This window comes from Nannobrachium achirus (genome assembly GCF_963921795.1).
Source record: "Nannobrachium achirus genome assembly, chromosome: 13".
Classification (NCBI taxonomy): domain Eukaryota; kingdom Metazoa; phylum Chordata; class Actinopteri; order Myctophiformes; family Myctophidae; genus Nannobrachium; species Nannobrachium achirus.
In genome coordinates this window covers 54257299-54281683 of record NC_137833.1, presented here as the reverse complement: position 1 = coordinate 54281683, position 24385 = coordinate 54257299, and the positions used below count along the sequence as shown (strand labels likewise).

The 24385-nt window shown below is 41.9% G+C and overlaps 1 protein-coding gene across 1 annotated transcript; it reads right to left on the bottom strand.

The window, feature by feature from the left end:
* Nucleotides 1-1775: 1775 nt before the first annotated feature.
* Nucleotides 1776-23672, bottom strand: LOC308296831 (uncharacterized protein). Its single transcript, XM_080740161.1, has 7 exons — nt 23602-23672; nt 18393-18476; nt 12035-12373; nt 9237-9584; nt 4769-4801; nt 1987-2107; nt 1776-1883 (listed from the first exon to the last, which is right to left on the bottom strand). The coding sequence occupies exons 1-7, from the start codon at nt 23618-23620 to the stop codon at nt 1853-1855; spliced, it is 975 nt and encodes a 324-aa protein (XP_080596287.1). The 5' UTR covers nt 23621-23672; the 3' UTR covers nt 1776-1852.
* Nucleotides 23673-24385: the final 713 nt, after the last annotated feature.

The following is a 24385-nucleotide window of genomic DNA, read 5'->3' as shown; positions in this document are numbered from 1 at the left end:
TCCATCTTCTTGTGACATCATCATTTTCCAAAAAAAATAATTAATCAATATTTTTGAGAAAAATATTTAGATTTTTATTATCGCGAGAACACTGGCTTCCACTTTAAAATTGCAACTTTTCAGGAATAGAAAGCCTGCAGTTTCTATAAGCTGGATTGGCAATCAATGATGTCACAAGACTATGGGTTTCTGACCTGCCCACAGCCCTCCTCTGAGAAAAAAAAAAAAAAAAAAAAAAGGAAAAAAGCTATTTTTGAGTGAGGACCAATTATATGAACATAGGTTGAAAAGTGGTGGAGTGCCCCTTTAAGTGCTTAACCAACCTACTCACCGGGAGCAACTAGGGGTTGAGTCTTGCTCAAGGACTCTTCGACATTAACTCAGGGGGAGCCCGGATTCGAACTGGGAACCCTTTGTGCTCTAATAACGGTTTCTCTACCCCTGAGCTATGCCGCCCCTATGTGAAAATTACTGCTCAGATAAAGTTATGTAAAATGTATTGTTTTAGTTTATTGGGATTGAGCCCACTCAATACCTTATTAGAATGTAAGAAATACGTTCAAATGGACGGTAATTCAAATTTTACGATAGTTTTCGGGCAAGTGGCCATGACTTGAGGGCAAGTAGAACATGACCTGCACTTGCCCGACAGGCAAGTGCCTCTGAAACCTTAAAGGAGTAGTTAACCCCCAAAATTACTTTTTTTCTATTGATTAGTCATGCCAAGGAGAGTGGAGTTCAATAATATTTTTTGTTTCTTGTCGCATTCCTAAGACAAAAATGTGATAATAAATTTACCCCCATTCGTTCCGGATGGGGACCCGTTTCGAAACGGGTCCCATTAATGCACCTGGCCTCTGCTGTGATCCAATGGGACCCAAACAGAAAAAGAAAAACAACACTGCCTTAAAAAAGGTCAGCAGGTGGCACTGTCTGGCACATTTATAGCCAAGTAAATAGAAAACAATAAGTTCTGTTGTATGTAAAATGAAATAGAACAAAATCACACCAACTTCAGTAACATTTTAAACAATAAAAACAACAATAATTCACACACAATCACAGCTGAGCTACAGCTACCCATGCAGGCAAACTGTAATAGAAATACACACACCCACACGCACACGCACACGCACACACACACACACACACACACACACACACACACACACACACTTAATCCCAACAACAAGCATACAAACAGCTGCAACCATTAAAACCACACAAGTTGAGTGATTGTGTGCAGTATATATTACTATTAGTGTGCAGAGTAGGCCTAGCCTATCAGCATCTAGCCTATTAACCATCATGTCACAATTGTCATTAAAGTAGTAGCAGCAGCAGCACATGACATGATATGACATGACATGATATATTTTATCTAGGCCTAGATAGTAGTTTAACTAGCTTTTATGATTGTTTGGACTGAGTGGTGAGGTGACACAACTACAAAGACCACAGCACTGCAATATACATACTCTGTTACAAGTAAAGGTCTGTAATTCAAAATGTACCAGAAAATGTTTGAAAATAGCAGATCTACAAGCTCACACTGCCCACGCCTGTCTTAATGTGTTAAATAAAGAATTAAAAAATAAATATACAAAGTTGCCTAAATAAAAAATAAAAAAACACACACACACACACACACACACACACACACACACACACACACACACACACACACACACACACACACACACACACACACACACACACACACACACACACACACACACACACACACACACACACACACACACACACACACACACACACACACACACACAAGCAGTGACATTGGAGCAGTGAGAGACCAATACAGCAGGAAGGTGGAGTAGATGTTTCAACTTCAGAGTGCAGGGTCTTCTGCATTCATAGCACTGGACAGAATATAGAGAGGGGGTTTGGTGGATTGATTGATTGATTGATTGAAAATTACACTGCTTTAAGTTAACATGAATCCATACATGAAACATACTGTACCTGATCTCTTCTGGGCTGGAGACAAACTCCTGAATGATTTTCCTCTTATAATAAACCAGACCAGTGATGATGAGTATGACAATGATGCTGATCATAAGATAGCCCCACCAGGGAAAGTGTCCTTATAGAGAAAACATTAGAGACACAATGAAAAAGATGAAGATGAAGGAAGGGAGAGGTGAAAGAAGAACAGAGGTTCACAGAAAGAAAGCTACAGAACTTGAACACAGCTACCAAAAAAGATGTGTTCTGTACAGTGTTCAGTACAGTAGGTGAATAGCTACTGCCAAATAACTTTGCTACAGAGGTGATTCATGTTTGCCTCCGATCAGATATGTTGCTTCTAGCTAACAATGATAATCATGATGTCGGCACTGAAAGGGTCTATTAACCAGTAAGACTCCCTAATCGGGAGATAAGCGACCGTTGGTCGCTTATCTCCACAAATAGGCCAAAAGTTTGTTTTACCAATTATTACACTCTATGTGAACATTTACATCAACAAATCCCAAGTACTGGTTTTTAGGGGTGCTGAGTGTGGCGCAGCAGCGTGTCATGCATTTTCTGCAGGGCCTTGTCACACCTTTGCCCTGCTCATATCTCCGCATCAGTATGACATCACACTGCTGACATCAGTATGACATCACACCGTACACAAATGACCCTTATATAAGACCGGCATTATCTACCGACAGATTAGTAACAAGATGTCAAAATCGTTGAAGGTTGAATCTCCAGATATGGAGATAACCAACACATCCCTCCATATATGGAGATAACCGACGAATCTCACTAAGTCTGAACTCACAAGCCCCATATTTGGACAAGAACAACATATAACTCATAGAGACATTCAGCAGCGAAGTGTGATGTCACTTCCGTGAAATGGCGTGAAATGTCGCCCTCTACGGGGTTCATGCTGGTATTGTTTTGTATTCAAATCGCCATTGGGGAATTTGCGATCACCGCATATAAGAACTGTGTTAAAAATATAAACACACCATGCTCTCGGATTGACCCAAATGGATATGAAGCATCGACTAAGCTGGAAATGTACAGATTTACCCAAAGAGTAACACAATAAACGCTAGAAACGAGTTACAACAGGCTATATCAGATATGAATGAATATCATAAACTATGCAGAACCCCCCCGCTGACAGAAACGCGCACATGGTGTGTTTAGATTTTTAACAGTCCTTATATGCGGCTTTCGCAGATTCCCCAATGGCGATTTGAATACAAAACAATACCAGCATGAAACCCCTAGAGGGCGACATTACGCACAAATGACGACATGGCTTCGTTTCTCTATAGCTGCTGACATCAGTATGACATCACACTGCTGACATCAGTATGACATCACACCGTACACAAATGACCCTTATATAAGACCGGCATTATCTACCGACAGATTAGTAACAAGATGTCAAAATCGTTGAAGGTTGAATCTCCAGATATGGAGATAACCAACACATATATCCATATATGGTGTGATGTCATACTGATGTCAGCAGTGTGATGTCATACTGATGCGGAGATATGAGCAGGGCAAAGGTGTGACGTGTGACGTGTGACCGACGGACGGACGGACGGACGGCCGGTGGAGGTTTTGATACTAAACTGCGACCTGGCGGTCGCAATTAACTTGAAGTTCGAGTTCAATGAGTATGAATGATGTATGGGGTATACAGTAAATGCATATGGGCAGTTGTTGATGGAAATGAGATAGCATTTGTTGTTAGATGTCATGGTTTATTGTCATGTTGTAATATAGGACAGTGTTTGTTGCAAAATACATACAAATAAGAAACAAAATAGTACTAAAATGAAATGATATCCAGAGAGACAGATGTCAGTATGTAGTATGAACACTTACAGTGAAGCAGTAATTAGGAACATCTGTGTGTTGTTTCAGGGGGGGAATGGCAAGAATGAAAGTCATTTGTCAGTATGCATCCAGATAGTAGAAAATGGAAAGTGTGTGAGGTAGGATAAATAGAATGATAGTCTGTGAAGTGACTCTATAGCAGTAGTAACAGCAGTGTAACATTTCTTAATGTAAAAAACGCTGTTTGAATGATTGTCTTTGGCTAATTAAAGGAGTTCGTTTAGCAGATAGGGAACTGTTTTCTAATGAAGGTGAAGGGAAGCTCATCACCTCTGTCATTGTGAGGTATTCTTGGGAGGAAGATCGTTTTACCCGTGTCTGTGCCTACTGCAATCTCACACTCAATGACTTTGTCCATCATTTGCATTACCACCATTCTGGTGTCATTCTTGAGAGTGCGGTCGGTCGGGACCTGCTTGCAGGTTTCTAATCAGCATGACTGGTGCGCCTACTTTCAACTTGAGGTTATGATCAGGGATTCCAGAGGGTGTCAGTGATCCCTGATGACATCAGTAGGACTAACTCTGTGCGTGTCAATGTGATGTAAATCGCATATCTCTGTATCTCTCAGTCTTTGTCCCGTTTTATGGGCATATTGATTGATCTGCAGTTCTACTGAAAAAAATGTGTTTCGTACAACAGTAGATCATGAAAAGTAGAGTAACGGCAGGGGAAGCAGCTAAGAACGTAGGCAAAAATCTGAGCTATCCGTGTGTGAAGGTTGGAGTCTGTTGAACCAACCATGTGCTTTGAGACCCCAGACATGATGACTCATGGACCCCATGGGTCGCGACGATGGGGTCGCGGCGTCAATTAGTAGTAGGGATGAGTTCAGCTATTTCTGATTCAAAGTACTGTAGGTAGAAACTGAAATAACAACATGGTTACGTACCTTCTCCAGAAACACTGTCTGAGCCGCGCTCACCTGAATCAACAAGAAATACCAGAATTAGCCCAACACTGATTAACACAACAAACTAAAACTCTGAATCCTGTCAACAAATGAGTTGTCTCATTAATGCAGAAAAGAGTTTAATATCCAGCTTTTCTCCACATTTAGTCTAGTTCCTTCTCTAGTTCCTGCTGACGCCTACTGAGCATATGTCTCCTCTGAGCCATCAGTCCACATTATGTTCTGTGACTGTCAGGAGTTTTACAGAGAGGATGTAACATGTGTGGAGCTTGGACCACTAAATCCCACTCCCTCCGGTCAGAGCTAACTCGCTAGAACTTTTTTCGCCTCTGGTTAATGGATGGTATAATATCAGATTACTGTACGAAAAGCACTCTTCCGGAATTCTTCTTTAGCCCCAGGCTTTGTATTTTCATTTATATGTTTTCTCGCTCATCAGATGTACTTGTGTGACATCAACAAACATATTGATCAACACCTCAACAGAGACGGTGACAGATACGCTGCGTTGCTTTGAATCATTTGTAGTCTAGATGGACAGGGGGGTCCGCGCGCATAGGGTGGATTTTTTTTCGCCACCTGTTTTTTCTTAATCCTTGAAGGGTATATTTTAACATTCTGCCAGGTACCATGGAAAAATATTTTCTGAAGGGGTTCATTTTTAACATTTCTTTCACAAATCCTGACTCTAAACCCCAAGATGGAAACAATAGAAACAAGCATAACCTTTGAAGGAAACAACCTACTGAGACAAATTAACCTATTTTGAATTCATTAAAGTGGTTATTATTAAAATTCAAGCACATTTGGACCCCATTACAGGACACAAAACATTAAAAAATAGCTGAAAACGTTAAGATCACATTTAAACTTCTCCTGTCACTAAATTGCCAGGGTGATTTTTTTCTCGACAATTGTTGTTCCTTAATCCTTTAAGTGTGTAAGTTAAGATTCTGCCAAGTACCAAGCTCAAATATTGTCCAATAGGGTTCCTTTTAACCCTTTTTTAAAACATGTCACTGCAACCCGAAAAGGGAGGAGAAGAAGAAAATGCATTAATTAACCTTTTAAGTAAACAACTCACAGAGACAAATTAACATATTGTACCAATGTACCATACAATTTGGACCCAAGGAATTCATTGAAATGGATATTATTAAGATTTGGCCACAACTTGACTTTATTACAGGACGAAAACAGACAAAAACAAGCAGAAAATGTTCAGATCATATATTTCCCCTATTTATTCATACCCTCTCAAGCTCAATGCAGTAAAATAGATAAGATAACAATATCATTTGATTCTAGACAACATCAGGTTTCCAATGAGACCAACCTTGTCATGCTCCCATGTCGGGAAGGGGGCTAAATGCCTAAAGATTTAAAGTTAGACAACATTTTGGTGAGGGAAAAAACAAAACACCATCACCATTTTCCAAATGGTCCCTTGAGCTTTCGCATCAATATTTCTGAATGGAAATAGGTTACATAGATACCTACAAGCCTCACCTGTACAGAAATACCCAGTATGTCATTTCCATGCAGTTTGGGGCAAGAACCATGCAGTTTTGTGCATGCAGTAATAATATGTAATTTCCGCCTATTGTACAAATGAGACCACTTTACTGTATATGTAGCTGTATGAGACCACTGTATTGTATCTATAGCTGTATGAGATCTCAGATCACCATACTCCATCTATAGCTGCATGAGGTCACTGTCCTGCATGTAGACCACTGTACTGAATCAATAAACCACTATATGGCATAGACCGTAACTTGTACCACCACATACATTGACCACTGTACTGTATCTATAGTCCACTGCATCTCACCTCAAGCCAACTCAAAATGTATTTAAAAATCAAACCTCGGTTCAAAGTGAAGCGGTGAACTTTTATTCTATGTGTTCTAGTGCTATGAACTCTGTGATCTATACATTCTTCCAAATCTGAATGAATGAATGATTTTATCTGGAGGGCCGAATTGTCATGTGAAGCTTTACCAATCGGGGATATATATAGACCGTTGTACCACCACATACATTGACTACTGAAGTGCAGATGTGCTAAAGTAGTCTATAGATGCACTGCAGTAGTCTCACAGTGGTATACAGGTGTGCTACAGTGGTCTACAGATGTGCTACAGTGGTCTACAGATGTACTAGAGTCTATAGACCACTTCTGTGATCTCTACACCACTGTACTGCACCTACAGACCACTGTAGCACATCTACAGTCCACTGTCTGTAGCACATCTATAGACATCTCTAGTACATCTACAGACCACTCTATACATCTACAGACCACAGCAGCACATCTATAGACCACTGTAGTACATCTATAGACCACTGTAGCACACCTTGAGACCACTGCAGTGCATCTATATACTACTGTAGCACATCTGTAGACCACTGCAGTGCATCTATAGACCACTCTAGTGCATTTGTGGACCACTGTGCTACATCTATAGACCACTGTACTACAGAGCCTTTGGTCCTAGTGAGAGCTAATCATGGCAGTCTATTTGTTTCCTTTGCTGGTAATAATGTTTTGTTTTTGTTTGTATTTCATAGGTATTTATGCTATAATGCCAATTTATATTGCATTGTTATGTTTTGTTTGAACCTGTACAGCACGTTGGGAGACCTGGTCATGTTACATGTGTTTTTTTGAAGCGGTGAAAGCCGCTTCCAAGGAGTGGCTTTGTGTGTCCCGTTCATGTCCATATGGTCATTCCAGTCCAGAATGAACAGGTTTTATCTGTCCCGTAAATCCAAAATATGTGTGTAACGTCCGTCCTGGTCTGATGATTGGATGATTAAAAATGTTCAATGAGACCAGAATTGAGGATTGGTAAAGCTTCACATGACAATTCTGCCCTCCAGATAAAATCATTCATTCATTCAGATTTGGAAGAATGTATAGATCACAGAGTTCATAGCTCTAGAACACATAGAATAAAAGTTCACCGCTTCACTTTGAACCGAGGTTTGATTTTTAAATACATTTTGAGTTGGCTTGAGGTGAGATGCAGTGGACTATAGATACAGTACAGTGGTCAATGTATGTGGTGGTACAACGGTCTATGCCATATAGTGGTTTATTGATTCAGTACAGTGGTCTACATGCAGGACAGTGACCTCATGCAGCTATACAGTACAGTGGTCTCATACAGCTATATAGATGATACAGTACAGTGGTCTCTAGATGCAGCTATAGATGGAGTATGGTGATCTGAGATCTCATACAGCTATAGATAGAATACAGTGGTCTCATACAGCTACATATACAGTAAAGTGGTCTCATTTGTACAATAGGCGGAAATTACATATTATTACTGCATGCACAAAACTGCATGGTTCTTGCCCCAAACTGCATGGCAATGACATACACTGGGTATTTCTGTACAGGTGAGGCTTGTAGGTATCTATGTAACCTATTTCCATTCAGAAATATTGATGCGAAAGCTCAAGGGACCATTTGGAAAATGGTGATGGTGTTTTGTTTTTTTCCTCACCAAAATGTTGTCTAACTTTAAATCTTTAGGCATTTAGCCCCCTTCCCGACATGGGAGCATGACAAGGTTGGTCTCATTGGAAACCTGATGTTGTCTAGAATCAAATGATATCGTTATCTTATCTATTTTACTGCATTGAGCTTGAGAGGGTATGAATAAATAGGGGAAATATATGATCTGAACATTTTCTGCTTGTTTTTGTCTGTTTTCGTCCTGTAATAAAGTCAAGTTGTGGCCAAATCTTAATAATATCCATTTCAATGAATTCCTTGGGTCCAAATTGTATGGTACAATATGTTAATTTGTCTCTGTGAGTTGTTTACTTAAAAGGTTAATGCATTTTCTTCTTCTCCTCCCTTTTCGGGTTGCAGTGACATGTTTTAAAAAAGGGTTAAAAGGAACCCTATTGGACAATATTTGAGCTTGGTACTTGGCAGAATCTTAACTTACACACTTAAAGGATTAAGGAACAACAATTGTCGAGAAAAAAATCACCCCGGCAATTTAGTGACAGAAGTTTAAATGTGATCTTAACGTTTTCAGCTATTTTTTAATGTTTTTTGTCCTGTAATGGGGTCCAAATGTGCTTGAATTTTAATAATAACCACTTTAATGAATTCCCTGGGTCCAAATTGTATGGAAAAATAGGTTAATTTGTCTCAGTAGGTTGTTTCCTTCAAAAGTTATGCTTGTTTCTATTGTTTCCATCTTGGGGTTTAGAGTCAGGATTTGTGAAAGAAATGTTAAAAATGAACCCCTTCAGAAAATATTTTTCCATGGTACCTGGCAGAATGTTAAAATATACCCTTCAAGGATTAAGAAAAAACAGGTGGCGAAAAAAAAATCCACCCTATGCGCGCGGACCCCCCTGTCCATCTAGACTATTTGTAGCAACGCAACATAACACCAAACGATTAACGTGCTCTTACCCACAATGAGCTGAACAACACATTCCTCCACCTTCCCTGATGTAATGGAACATGTATAATTGCCTCCATCAGAGAGCTTCACTCTAGAGATTCTCAGGGAAACGTTGCCAACTTCAAGTTCTTCTACAAACACAGAGGTTCTGTCTTTATAGACAGAGTTCTGCTCTGCAGACACTTCCTGGCCTCTCTTGATGACATGGACATTCTGAGGTGTCAGGTCTTTCCTGGTCCATTCCACTGTTGTTTCACTGACTGGGACTGAGAGGTTTGCCTGACATGGCAGAACAACATCTTCACCAACCACTGCAACAACAGGGGGAGCCACCACAGGAATGATGGGACGAGGTACTGTGGATGACAAACCATAGTTTCACTTTCATTCGTTCAGATGCATTTAACCTCTTTTGGATTTCTCTTTTTTTTTCTCTTTTTTTTTACTATCCACACAACAGGAAATGCCCTGGCAAACATGTGTAGTGTATGAGACATGTCCAAGACCATCTTGATAAATCTTGAGGTTGATAAATTAAGGATATTCTGTTCCTAAACCCAGTACACAGGTGTGGCCAGGCCAATCATGACCAATCGTTTACATGTTTGTTTGTTTGTTCTCTTTCATTCTTTTCATTTAAACCTGTCGGAGAGATTGTTTTGAGAGTATATTTGTCCAATGAGATTGGGAAAGAAAAAAGGCGGACTGCCCTATGGCTATGGCTACGTCAGACTTTTTTCTGTACCAACCAAAGCATCTACAACTAGAATCATCAAAATGGCATGCCTGATGCCTGATGTTTTGAGATTGTGTGAGAGAGACTGATTTGTGAGCTGCTGTGACAGGAGGATATAAAATGGAATACAACCACCTTAGAGACTACCGATCATGGTGTACACATCCTTGCACTGTCTGCATCGAGTAATCTGCATACATGAAGACTGTTCCACCCCTTTAAATTGTACATATTTTATTTTGATTGTATTATATTGATTGATTGTATTGTACTGTGTACACTTCTGCTTCAGCAATGTAAATGTATGTTTTCTCATGCCAATAAAGCCCTTTGAATTGAATTGAATAGAACTGAACTGAATTGAATTGAATGCTGGTTGGTTATCCTTGAGCTGGCCTGCATGAAGAGGGTGCTGGATCTAAACAACTATAGAGCATCGCAGTTGAAGCCCCACCCCGTCCTCACTCTGGTGTCGGAAGCGTTTTCCGCATTCATTTCTTCCATAGACATTTCATAAAGTATTTATTTAAACGTTTTTAAGCCTTGGACAAAGCCACCTCGGCTGGAGAGGGATCATGTCAATATTCACATTTTTTTGAATGCAAAGATTAATTAGAAAGCTGAAAAAAGGGCAGGGTACAAGACTGTGTACATCATTATTTTTAAAATTGCGGAAACTACACTCCCAGAATGCATTGCGAATGTTGTTGTTGTTTCCTGAAATAAAGCCCTTAAATCACGCTCAGTTTAGTTATCCAGGCCAGCATATGGCCTGAAATGTAGTGATTGTAATCTCTGTGGACGCTCTTATCGTCATCCTTAACATAGTGCATCATATTTGTAAGAGAAAGACGATCGCTCACGGAGTTCTGCTGACGTGCAATAATCCGCCGGGAAGACAGGGGGCAGTAGCTACTTCCGCGGTAACCGCAAGATACATGAAAGAAGAAGAAGCTAGACCAATCACATACGTCGATTTCACCGGATGTACTGTACATGTTTAGCAGTATGGGAAATGCAGTTCTTCTCCGTGCGATCTTGATTAAAACGTGTTTTTACTAAAACTAGAGTGATTGCATACATACTCGGGGGTTCTACAGGAGCATATAGAACCATTTTACAACCACCAGCCTTGTGGTAAGTGTACATTGAATTGCTACGACTTTGTGGCTGATAATGAAAAACGCTATGGTGAAAATGAATGGGTTGTTTACTTCCGACACCACACTGCGATGCTCTATAGCCATGTTTCCATAAACGTATTCGAATTAGGGAAGCAAATTATCAGAAATACGCATTAAGACAAAGCAAATTTAGCCCGTTTCCATTAAACTGGTGAAATGCGATTCTTCTAACCGACGTGCTGTAAACACTTCCCGCGGGCTTGCACACAGTGCACAGAGCTGGGATGGGACAGATTCTTTCAGACCGAGAGACACATCCCGACCCAGAGCCGGTTGCGCCGCACCGCCGCGGGGAAAGTGCAGCCGGCGGGAGCACAGAGCAAGCGACCCCGGCCGGGACGCCGAGGCGGCCTCCCCGCCGCCCGGTTGAGTCCACCGGGCAGACTGCATCCTGCAGCATCGCAGATGCGAGCTGCTGTGAGCTTGTACGGCCACTTTTGCCACACGCAACACGGTGTGGTGACAAAGGGTCACTCCGTGTGTAACAACCGGTTTGTTTTGTGGGCTAACGCTATACAATGGACGTTAATTAAGCGGCGGGGGAAAGTGTTATAGGAGGACGATGTGGACCAGAACGTCATATTTTATTCGCATTTGTTGTCTGACCCGTTTCCATTCACTTATGCGCATTTAGTTTATTCGATAAAGCCTCAAAATCCTCCTCCTCCAAGCGGATAATTTTTTTTTTTTTTTTTTATTCGCATTTTGAAGTGTTTCCATAAAAACATTTTGCGAAATAAGCCGTTAATTCGCAAAAAGTGGCTTTATGGAAACGCCACTTATCAGGCCATCTGACATTTCAAAAGTGAGGGCTGACTGATCCTTAAAAACAATTTCAACAATGCTTTCCCCCCCAATTATATTTTTTTCAGTACAGTTGCCTTACCAACAATGAGTTGAACAGTGAATTTCTTGTTGAAATCAGACAGCTTGCATGTGTAGATTCCTTCATCAGATAATCTCACTCTGGACAATTTGAGGGACATGTTGCCTTTCTTGAACTCCTCTGTGAAGACCGATGTTCTTCCCATGTAGGAAGGATGTTTTCCCTCAACATATTCCTTTGAGTCCCTCTGGAAATGAACATATTTATCTGGTGGCAGGTCTGGTCTGGTCCACTCTATGGTTGTTTCAGCTGGGTCAATGGAGGGATCAATGGTGGGATCAATCTCACATGGAAGCACAGTATCATCTGCAACTGATGTTTTCACCTCCACGCATTTCCCTGATAACATTAAGAGAAGACAAAATTAAACCTTCATTGATACCTGGAGGGACATTCAGGTGTCACAGGAGCAACAGCAGTGAGAATGAAACACAGGAGAATACACAGGACCACAATGGAAACAAGACCCCCTTTTTGTGTTATCCATTCAGCATTATCGTAGTACTTTTATTAAAAACAAAAGAAGTCTCATAGTTAGGGGTAAAAGGAGAACCAAAGTAAGTAAATATAACCAGTAAGACTCCCTAATTGGGAGATAAGCGACTGCAAGGTCGCTTTTATAGACATTAATGGTGTCTGCAAAAAGCAACCTCATGGTGGCGGTAGAAAAGGGGCATGTGATAACTCAGGGGCGGAGGTTGTGGTTTGCCAGCCAAGGAGTGTGTGTGCAAAGTTTGGCATGGATAGGGGCAACGGTGCCGGAGATAAGAGTAGGGCCAGGGCAACAGTGCCGGAGACAAGAGTAGGGCCAGGGCAATGGATAAGGGTAGGGGCAAAAGTGTGGAATGATGTGATGGACAGACGGACTGACGGACAAGGGACAGCTGGTGGAGGTTTTCATAGTAATTTGCGACCTGACGGTCGGAAGATAATAGTAAATTAAAATGAAATAAGAATACTAGATGCAATGCATCGGTTACATGTATGTCTCCATTCCGACATGCTGCCATTCCGACATCCCCCCATTCCGACTCTATGGAAGTGTCGCCACTCCGACAATAAAAAGTCAATGTCTGAATGGCAGCATGTCGGAATGGAGAGCAGCCCCCCAATGCATCTATGCTGACTTATGTGAACTTCTCTAGCCATGTTTCACTGATATGCCACTAAGCAGCTCCATTTTACTGAAACCATGTTTGAAATTAGAATTGAACACACAGAATAACAATATGAAGCAACAAAGCATTTATATAGCGCTTTTATCCAAGGTGCTTTACATAAAGATTGTGCATTACATTTACCCATGCACACACACATTCATACACCGATGGCGGAGGAAACCATGAAAGGCTGCAACTAGGGGTTCAGAGTCTTGCTCAAGGACTCTTTGACATTAACTCAGGGGGAACCCGAATTCGAACTGGGAACCTTTCGGGAGCCCTTCGTGCTCTAATGACGGTTTCTCTACCCCTGAGCTATACCGCCCCTTTAGCGGGTCAAATTTGACCCGTGATTTAACTCAGCCTAAAATACTCAAAAAATAATGAATTTCTTCTTGGTTTTCACTCCACCTCATATCTGACTTGTTATATGCATGTGGATAGGGTTAGGGTTTTATCTTTCAATATACCGGTAGCACTCGTTTTCAATTATACAAATGTTAAAATTCAGTCATTAGATTTCCTATATTGAAGTCAATGGATAATTATGTTATCTGGCTTTAATAGCTTAATATTAGAACACACTTCCAAAAAGAAATTACTTGTTTTAGTTTTTTAATGTCATATGGGTAACAATAGTGACATCTGTGGTGTTACGGGTCAAAATACTAGAGATGGTCCGATCAGGTTTTTTGGAACAAATCACCGATCACTTATCACCTAAGTTTGATCACCCGATACTGATCAATCACCGATCTGTTCAAGTTGGGCAATATTATTATTATTTATTAAAAAAATAAAGAAAGAAAAAACGGTTTCCCATACAGACAGTGGCAATAATGTCTGCCCTTCATTATTTTCAACGCAAAAAAACAAACCATGTCACTCTCTTTCAACGTAGGTCGCTTATCTCCACAAATAGGGCAAAAAATTGTTTTTCCTAAATCTTCCTGATCCATGTTGATGACATGAGTGTAGACATGCTGTGTAGTGATTTTCGTGATTTTAGGGCAAAATCTGTAGGAGTTACGGCATTTTATGTGAGCTGCAGTGGAGGGGGTCCTCCACTGGGGGCGCCACCACTTTTGCATCCGTTCTGGAGCACCAGGAGTGGGTGGTCCCCAGGAATTCCCCGTGAGCAGCCCCGTTGGGGTGGTCATTTTTGCACATTTGGTCATTTTTTACACCTGGGGGTCCCCCAGGGTCCTGGGGGTCCCTGGAGCTCCGGGGGTCCTTGGAGGTTGTAGTTTGACAGGTAAGGAGTGTGTGTGCAAAATGTCGCATGGATGGGGGCAACGGTTGTGCAGATAGGAGCAGGGCAAAATTAGACCTGGGGGTCCCCCAGGGACCTGGGGGTCCCTGGAGCTGCGGGGGTCCTTGGAGGTAGTAGTTTGGCAGGTCAGGAGTGTGTGTGCAAGATTTGGCGTGGATGGGGGCAACGGTTGTGGAGATATGAGCAGGGCAAAAGTGTGACGTGTGACTGACGGACTGACTGACGCACGGACAGCCGGTGGAGGTTTTGATAGTAAATGCGACCTACGGTCGCAATAACATTTCAGCTTACTTGGTTAAGAATCAATAATTGGCCTAATAGGCCCTTAAGATTGTTTTTCTGTACAGTATATTGTACACATTTGGGGTCCTTGCTCTTGGCATGAAAATGTTTGAGAACCACTGTTCAGTGGTGTAAAGTAACTAAGTACATTTACTTATGTACTGTACTTAAGTACAATTTTGAGGCATTTGTACTTTACTTGAGTATTTCTAATTTCCAATACTTTTACTTCTAGTCCATCTCATATCCAAATATTGTACTGTACAACCCACAGTGCCTAGACTAGAGCAGGTTAATACAGGTTTTTGGGAACCAGTCCAACAGCTCCTGTGTGTGTGTGTGTGTGTGTGTGTGTGTGTGTGTGTGCGTGTGTGCGTGTGTGCGTGTGTGCGTGTGTGCGTGTGTGTGTGTGTGTGTGTGTGTGTGTGTGTGTGTGTGTGTGTGCGCGTCAGCACATGGCCGTGGACTTTATCACTCCCTTGTTTTGCTCACAGAATGAAGACATTAAACGTTGAGAGATGAAGGCAGAAGTAATGTAGGGGAGAACGGAAAAGCGAGAGAGGAAAAGGAGGGAGGAGAGAGGGAGGGTTGAAAGAGGGGGGATGGCAGGCAAAAGGGGAAGTCTCCGGAAAAAAACGGAGGGAGAGAAGCTGAGTGGAGAAAAAGGAGAAGTTACATGTGGTTATCTGAGGCAGTGATCAAGTTATGGAGCGAGACAGAATAGACGGTAAGTTCTACTCAATCTATCGTTTAACATTTTGATAGACATAGGAACAAATGAGTGCTTATATTATAATGTCAGGTTGGAGTTCAAGTTCAGGTTCAGGTTCAGTTTTATTGTCACACATATCCATACAGGTACAGATACAATGAAATGCTTGTGCCAGGAGCACTCTCAGCCTTATTACACAAAGACATGGTCACAGTGACCGACACGAGTGTGGACCCACATAGTATACCATAAAGGCCACACAAGACAAGTCCCAACAACGACAATACCATACAGTGTAACAGTGTACAGTTTAAAAATGCGTAAAGTGCCCATTTTTACCTACGTTTCACTTTCATCCCTTCGTTGAGCAACCTGACTGCCTGGGCAAAAAAACTATTACTGAAACGAGTGGTGTGCGATTTGTTCTATAGTTCTATATCTTCTGCCAGATGGTAATAGATCATACTCATATTTCGAGCCTGTGTTACCACTCGTTGTTAAAAAAATGGCCTGGGGGCTGATCGGGGGGTGGCCATACCCATGATCCTCCCTGACGTATTTACCAGACTAGTTAAGACTTATACTTAACAGTCAAGTTACCAAACCAGCTAGACATACCATATCTCAGAATGGATTCTATACTAGCCCTGTAGAAAGTCAACATAATATTCACACTGACTCAGAAAAGCCTAAGTCTTTGAAGAAAGTGTAGACGCTGCTGTATCTTAGAACATAAGGTTGCCAGATGCGTGTGCCAGCTCAGATCCTGATCAATCTGCACTCCTAGATACTTATAGGAGGCGACCTGCTTGATGTTATGGTCGTGAACACTGATCTTAGGTTTTGTTTGTTTTACTTGGTCAGTTGAGTTGGGGGCACCTCGTCTGTCTGTCTGTCTGTCTGTCTGTCTGTCTGTCTGTCTGTCTGTCTGTCTGTCTGTCTGTCTGTCTCTCTCTCTCTCTGTCTCTGTCTGTCTGACTGCTGATACTGCACATCAGTCTATGTCCATCTCTGATTCCCTCACTATTTTTCCCCCAACCCCAAAATCAACTATTTCTGTTTTTGGACATATTTCTCTTTGAGTTCATGGACAGCCCTTGCTAAGCCCAATTAGGATTTACACTGCATCTGTTATCTCTCTCTTTATCTCTCTCTCTTTATCTCTCTCTCTCTCTCACATCCTGTATCACATATGCCCCCCCCCCCTCCCCTCCAACGAGGTGCTATTTGAACATTACTTGAGTATTTCCAATTTCCAATACTTTTACTTCTACTCCACTATTAAATCTCGGATCCAAATATTGTACTTTTAATTCACTACATTTAGGCTATTTGTAAACTTTTCTTACTAGTTAGCCTACTTTGAAGATATAAATTATGAAAACATAGGCCTACATTAACCAATTTAGCCCTATTTTATACCTTCGCTATTTTAAAACAATATGTCAATGTGTCACAATGTGACGCGTTGTGAGCTTGTACTGTAGATCTGCAATTTTCAAACATATATTGTACTTTAACTTTTGGTACTTTTTTTTATACCAATACTTTCATACTTTTACTCATCCGCCGGGCAGACCGGGGGCAGTAGCTACTTCTGTGGTAAGCGCAAGATACACAAAAGAAGAAGTTCCACCAATCATAGATGTCGATTTCACCGGATGTACATTTTTAGCAGAATGGATAATGCAGTTCTTCTCCGTGCGATCTTTATTAAAACATGTTTTTACTAGAACTAGAGTGATTGTGATTGCATACATACCCGGGGGTTCTACAGGAGCATATAGAACCATTTCACAACCACAAGCCTACTGTTCATTGAATTGTTACGATTGTATGGCTTATAATGAAATCCCCTATGGGGTAAATGAATGGGCAGTTTACTTCCGACACCTCACTGCGATGGTCTATAGTTGATTGGATGACCTCAAATTATAAAAAAAAAAAAAAAATAGAAAATATTGTTCCTTCAAAACAATAGTATAATATAGCTGCAAGCAGCAATAAAGTGGCCAAGCCAGGAAAAAGTGGGAATGGAAAAAAACAGTGGAAAAAAGCAGGAAAAGCAACAAAAGTGGGAAAAGAAATCAAAGAAAAACTAGAAGCAGTGTTCTTCCGAGAACAGGTCTCCGGCAGGTCAGGTAGGTTTTTTTGGCCTCCTGGTGGTGCTATAATAAGCCTATGTGAAAAGGGTGCTACGTGTTCTTGGGCCTTTCACGGCAATCGGACGCTGCATGCGTGATTTGAGGCATTTTGTTCCAAAAAATGTGTTATTGACCCGCTGCCATATAACAGGCCAATGTGAGAAGGGTGAGGCATCTGTTCCTTGACCTAGTGGGAATGTGCGTGCAAAGTTTCACACACATCGCAGGCTGTGTTCATGATTTGAGGAATTTTTGGCCACTTTATCGCTGCTCTCAGCTATATTTATTATAATTTTTCATTTTATTTTTTTGTGTGCACATCATAGGCATGTTAGAATAAAGGTCCTTAGACTGTGCGTAGAATGTTTCATGCATGTTTCAATTTAAAAAAAATCAGATCAGACAGATCTTTAGATATTGGTCCAAAGTTCATGTAAAAAAGTTCTGTGCACGTGACGCGAAAATCCCAGGTTAAAAACTTGTTTAAGCGTTTTACAAACTGCTCAAAATGGCGGAAAATCTAAGGGTGGAGCTTACTTGACAAAGACACAGATGTGTTCCTCTTGAGTCAAGGCACGCGTGTAAGCAAGTTGCATGTCTTCAAGCCAAACGAGGCATGCCCATTTAAAGTTTGAATTTTCAAACGCTTCGTATAGCCCACAATAAAATGAAACTAAACAAAATAAACAAACAAACAAATAAACCATTGTCCTGAATGTAAATTGTAAATCTTATGTAAAGGCTATGCCAATTTCTCAAACTGTAAGTTAATTGCAGTGTAATTTACCTCCGGTGCAGCACAGGAGAATCAGGAGGAGACTAGAGGAATGTGTCTGGTCGTAGATCACATGTAGATGCACCATCTTTACATCTATAGGCCAAAGGAAAGAAAGAATCAACATGAAGGCGGAATAAACTGAATTAGAGATTTGTCTTTAAATATAAAAAATAAACATGATTCTCTTTTGAATAGCTTGTATACATAATTATTGTGCAATTGACAGATTGTTAGTGATAGATTGATAGTATATGGACATTGGTTCTCAGTTAATAAGGTATGTTTACTAGTAAGACACCTCAGGGTGACTTGCGACCTCAGGGTGACATGCGACCTCGCCCTAAAGGGTGAGGTCGCGCCAATTCTTGGCCATCTGGCCTACCACAGCGTTTCTCTGACAATTCTAGTTGTTGTCATTCTGGGGGGAGTTTGTTCATGTTTTTGTGAGGGTATCAACCCTAGGAGACATGGGGAGAACATGCAAACTCCACACAGAAAGGCCCTATCGCCAACCCCACCTAGGGTGTGGGCGCTGATGACGCAGAGGGAGGAACACGCCGCCCATATATGTCCTTAATATTGATAACATAATATCCTTAATAATGTCCTTAATATTGACAATATAGGAATCTCCATATATGGGCATAAAACGTACGTACTGTAAGTAATGCCAAGCAGGGCATTGGTGAGTTAGGGCCTTGGTTTGATGCCTGTGGATCTCCATATATGGGCATAAGGGGTACCCTCAGAGCCGTGTCTGGGCCCATGGGGGCCCTAAGCATGATTCTGCTATGGGGCCTTCCTGCGGGCGTTTTTTAATCCATTTTATAATGGAAATATATATATGTATAAAAAAGTATATATAAATGAATAAATAAAAAAATGACAACAACAGGCAATGTATTTTTGCTATGTTTGATTTGTTCTTTTCTTATTTAAATAAACTAGACCAGGTCAACCTGGTTGTGCCAGACCCCCTGTCTGTCATCATCATTTATGACATCATGCCTTTTGTAGGCATGTCATCATCATGTCATCATCATATATACCCTTTATATAGAAAACCCGGACAGACATTTGCTTATGTAGGCCTACCCATTTCATGGGTCTGGCAAAAATGAAAACTTCCCCATAGGGGTGTTGCAACACCTGCAGCACCCCTAGTTCCCATGCTGTTCCCACGCTCCTGCACAGTGGCCACTGTGCCAAAACATCACATTCACTTTCTCTTTCAGCGGTGTGGAGATGCGCGGAAGCAAAGAAAGTCACCACAGTTTGATTTGATCATTGCTTTAGTCAATTATGAAGGGATTTTAAAAATTAAAACGTCTCCATATTGCTTGGGAAGTCTACTTCGCAGAGAAACCGTGGCCTTTGCGACTCGCTATTTTATTTTATCCTTTATTAATAATAATAATATGTATCCATATACATACAATATATGTTATGCGCATACATGGAGATGGGCATATAAAAAAAACGTACATTAATTTAGTAATGCCAAGCAGGGCCTTCGTGAGTTAGGGCCTTGGTTTGATGCCTGTGGATCTCCATATATGGGCCATATATGGTAACCTAACATTCTCATTTTCGACCTGGAATTTATGACATCAGAAATCTCCATGTATGGACTTTTATACCCTGAGAAATATCGTAGCTTGTCTGACTGTCAGTACAGGAAGTGATGTCACGTGACATCCTTTTTATGCCCATATATGAGTCATTCTGTACCACATCACTGTGACTCACTGACATCACTTCCTGTACAGCCAGACAGACATACAGACAGACAGACAGACAAGCGACGAGGTTTTTCAGGGTATAATGTAACCTTCGGTCGCAATAAATGGCAGTGGTACAGCCACTTGCACATGCATGTTTAAAATAAAAGCATGAATATATGAATCATATAAAACATATTTTAATAGCTTAGTATTGAATGCACAATAGTATGGTATGTTTTATGACAGCAGTGATATGTTTCATTGACTTCAAAAAGGCATTTGATTCAATAGACAGAGGCATAATGCTGAAAATCCTCAAGGCTTACGGAGTCCCCCCGAATCTACTTCGGGCCATAGAGGCCATGTACAAGGGCACAAGAGCCAAGGTGGTAACCCCAGATGGCATCAGCGAGGAGTTCGAAATCCTAGCAGGGGTGCAGCAAGGAGACACTCTTGCCCCCTTCCTCTTTATCATAGCTCTGGACTACGCGGGCGGGAGCAGGAGCTTGGCTTCACAATTACACCAAGGAAGTCTAGTAGAAACCCTGCTGTAGCCAACTGTGCAGTGTCTCTCAGAAACATCAGTTTTGTTTAGCCAGTGGATAGTGATGCCCATACAGTACATGATTTATTCACATCTGACCAGCAATCTGCTGTTGTGCACACAGCATCCACCTCAGAGAGTAGGCTACAGCCTTAATTGTCTCCACCAGCCGAAGGCTGAGGGAGAGTATGTTTTCCCCTCCGTCCGTGTGTCCGTCCGTGCGTCCGTCCGTCCGTCCGTGCGTGCGTCCGTCCGTGCGTCCTCGCAGTTTGTGAGCACCTAATCTCAGTCGCCGTTGGCCCGGTCGCTGCCAAAGTGAGCACACACATTCCCTGGATGCCAATCTAGAACCTCTGCCCTAAATTTTTCATATGGGCCTTTTCTAGCGCCACCTAGTGGCCGATGTTTGCAAAACACATTTCAGTGCACTACTCTTACAGATTTTGTCCAAAAATCCTACAAATCGGTAGGCAGTATCTTGACAGTCATGTGATCGACACGGATCTGTCCGATTTTGCATATTCCATCCTGATTGGCTAAGATTGGCTTCCAAAGTTTGTAGGATTGAGCCGTTTTCAACAAAATGCCTCAAATCACAAACGCAAAGTGCAATTATCATGAAATCGCACACACACGTTCCCACTAGGCAGAGGAAGAAATGCAACTTATTTTTTTTTAAATCAGCCTCATGGTGGCGCTATAACAGGCTGATTTGTGGTTTTACCTATAACACCACCGATCAGTTTCAAACTTTGTAAGCGCACTCCCTAGAGGCAAAGGATAAACCTTTGCCCTGCATTTTTAACATCAGCCTTTTACAGCGCCACCTTTGGGCCGACTTATGTAAAACACATTTTTGGATATTACTCCTTGAGATTTTATCCAAAAATCACGCAAATCGGTACACACTCTATAGTCATGTGATCAAGTCCGATCCGTCTGATATTTCATATTCCATCCTGATTGGCTAATATAATAAATAATACATTTTTCACATTGGCCTGCCACCAGCAGGTAGACTTTAGCAAAACACATTTTTGGAACACAATGCATGCAGCGTCCGATTGCCATGAAAGATCTAAGGTGAAGAACATAATATGCCACCTTTTTACATTGGCCTATTATACAGTAGCACCACCAGGACGCACGGCAACTCGCATACCGTAGGCTATTATTCCTACCGTAGGAGACGCCGTTTGAAGGAGCGCTCGTTTTATTGTCCACGACATTGCAAGCGGCGCGAAGGCCAGCGGACCTTGGTCCTGCTCTTCGCCCCCGAGCGCCGCAGGCGCGAGTGGCCGCGAAGAGCGGGCCAGGGCCGCGCGGCCGGCGGAGCGCCGCGCGAGTTACGAAGCCGTGGTGAATACAATCGTTATGTTTATGCCCAGGCCGTAAGGCCTGGGCAAGCCCACGATAAACGCATTCACACCCGCCCGCGCAGTCCAAGTGACCACAGCCGAGCGCTCCAGAACTCCGCTCCAGCCAATCACAGGCCGCGCTTTCTAATTTATGCACACACGTCTCCTATGGTAGGAATAGGGTGACCAGATCCAAACTGTTAATTTGAGGGACAGAAGTACCCCTTGTGAGGGACAATGTGGGACGGGCGGGCGGGGGGTAGCACATTATTACTTAAGTTGCTAATAAATGCTTTGATGTCATATTCGACCATAGCCCTAATACTGCCTATTAAATTGTTATTTACCCCCCTATAGGGGATATTTCTCATGTTATTTGACAGGCTTAAAAACATATTTTGCAGGGAAAAGAGACAATGAAAGAGATTTACATTACAATTGAATACTCTGCCCTATAATTGCGACCGTAAGGTCGCAGTTTAGTATAAAAACCTCCACCGGCCGTCCGTCGGTCACACGTGCGGTCGACCGCACGTCACACGTGCGGTCGACGTGTGATGAGGTCACGATGAGTCATCTATGCCCAAATATAGATTTCTAGGTCAGATGGCCCATAGAGTTTGTGATGTCAAACCTAGCAACCCAATATAAACAAACCTGATGTCAGACCTGAAGTATCCTTTTATACCCATATATGGAGATACAGAGATCTCCATATATGGGCATAAAAGGGACAAGGGCTTACAGTTAAGAGATCTCCATATATGGGCATATCAGAAAGCCCATATATGTTCATATACTGATGACATCAGGAATATCCATATATGGGCATAAAAGGGACAAGGACTTACAGTTAAGAGATCTCCATATATGGGCATAAAGGGACAAGGACTGTTACAGTAGATATAGAGATGTCCATATATGGGCATAAATGAACAAGGACTGACAAACACTGAGATCTCCATATAACCTATGGGAATATAAGGGACGAGGACTGTCAGCTTGTAGACCTATTTTCTAAATATTGTTGTACATTAAAAACTTGAAATGGGTCGTTCTGCATAGTACTTGGGATTTGTTGATGTAAATGTTCACATAGAGTGTAATAATTGGTAAAACAAACTTTTGGCCTATTTGTGGAGATAAGCGACCAACGGTCGCTTATCTCCCGATTAGGGAGTCTTACTGGTGTATTCCAGTAGTCCAGTGTGGTCCAGTCTAGCTTGCTGTGAGCTCACATTAAGAGCTTCAGCAACAATCAGTGCACCTATATCAACACCTGCCAGTCACAATGTGGGACAGAGTCTCAATTTGGGGGACGCCTGAAAAGTCGTGGAAATGTGGGACTGTCCCTCGCAAAGGGGGACATCTGGTCACCCTAGGTTGGAACACTCGCATACCGTAGTATAGGGTGACTGTAGCTCTGGTCCATCGCGTCACCTCCCGGCGACGCTCTGACAGACCCGTCGGCAAATGGCTAGACCTGAGTATCTCAGCCCCTCCTAGCTCTGGTCCATAGCGTTAGTGGAGACACTCCATAACCTTCATATCAGTCATATGTTATACTGATTTCATGTGTTTCTTGTGCTCACCCTTCTTTTCCTTGTCCATATATTTGAGTTCCAGACGAGCATATGTCGCATCATCACTGGACTCTGCAGCTGCAGGCTCTTCTTCTTCTTATTTTTCGTTTCCGGCAGTGTGGACGCCGTTCGGCGTATTACTGCCCTCCACTGGTTTGGTGGTTTAATTACTCATATTCTTCCATACAGCCCAGTGTCATGCAGGAACTGCAGTAGGAAGGAATCGGTGGTGATTCCGATTAGGAAACCGGGAAAGGACCCGTGCAAACCTTCTAGTTATAGGCCAATAGCTTTAACATCCAATCTGTGTAAAATAATGGAGAGGATGATAACAGATAGACTAACATATGAACTTGAGAAGAGAGGCATTCTGACTAGTTGCCAAAGTGGGTTCAGGAAAGGAAGAAATACTATGGATGCAGTTGTAAGACTTGAAACAGAGATAAGGAAAGCCCAGGCAAACAGAGAATCGGTAGTGGTAGTGTTTTTTGATATTGAAAAGGCTTATGATATGATGTGGAAAGAAGGTTTATTAATTAAATTACATAATATGGGTGTTGGGGGTAGGGTCTTTAATTGGATAAAGGATTTTTTGTTTGATAGGAAATTACAGGTAAGGATAGGGTCAGATTTGTCAGGGAAATATATGGTGGGGAATGGCACTCCTCAAGGCAGTGTAATTAGTCCATTATTGTTTATTTTGATGATAAATGATGTATTTTCTAAGTTACCAGCAGATATTGGCAGGTCACTGTTTGCAGATGATGGGGCATTGTGGAAAAGAGGAAGGAAT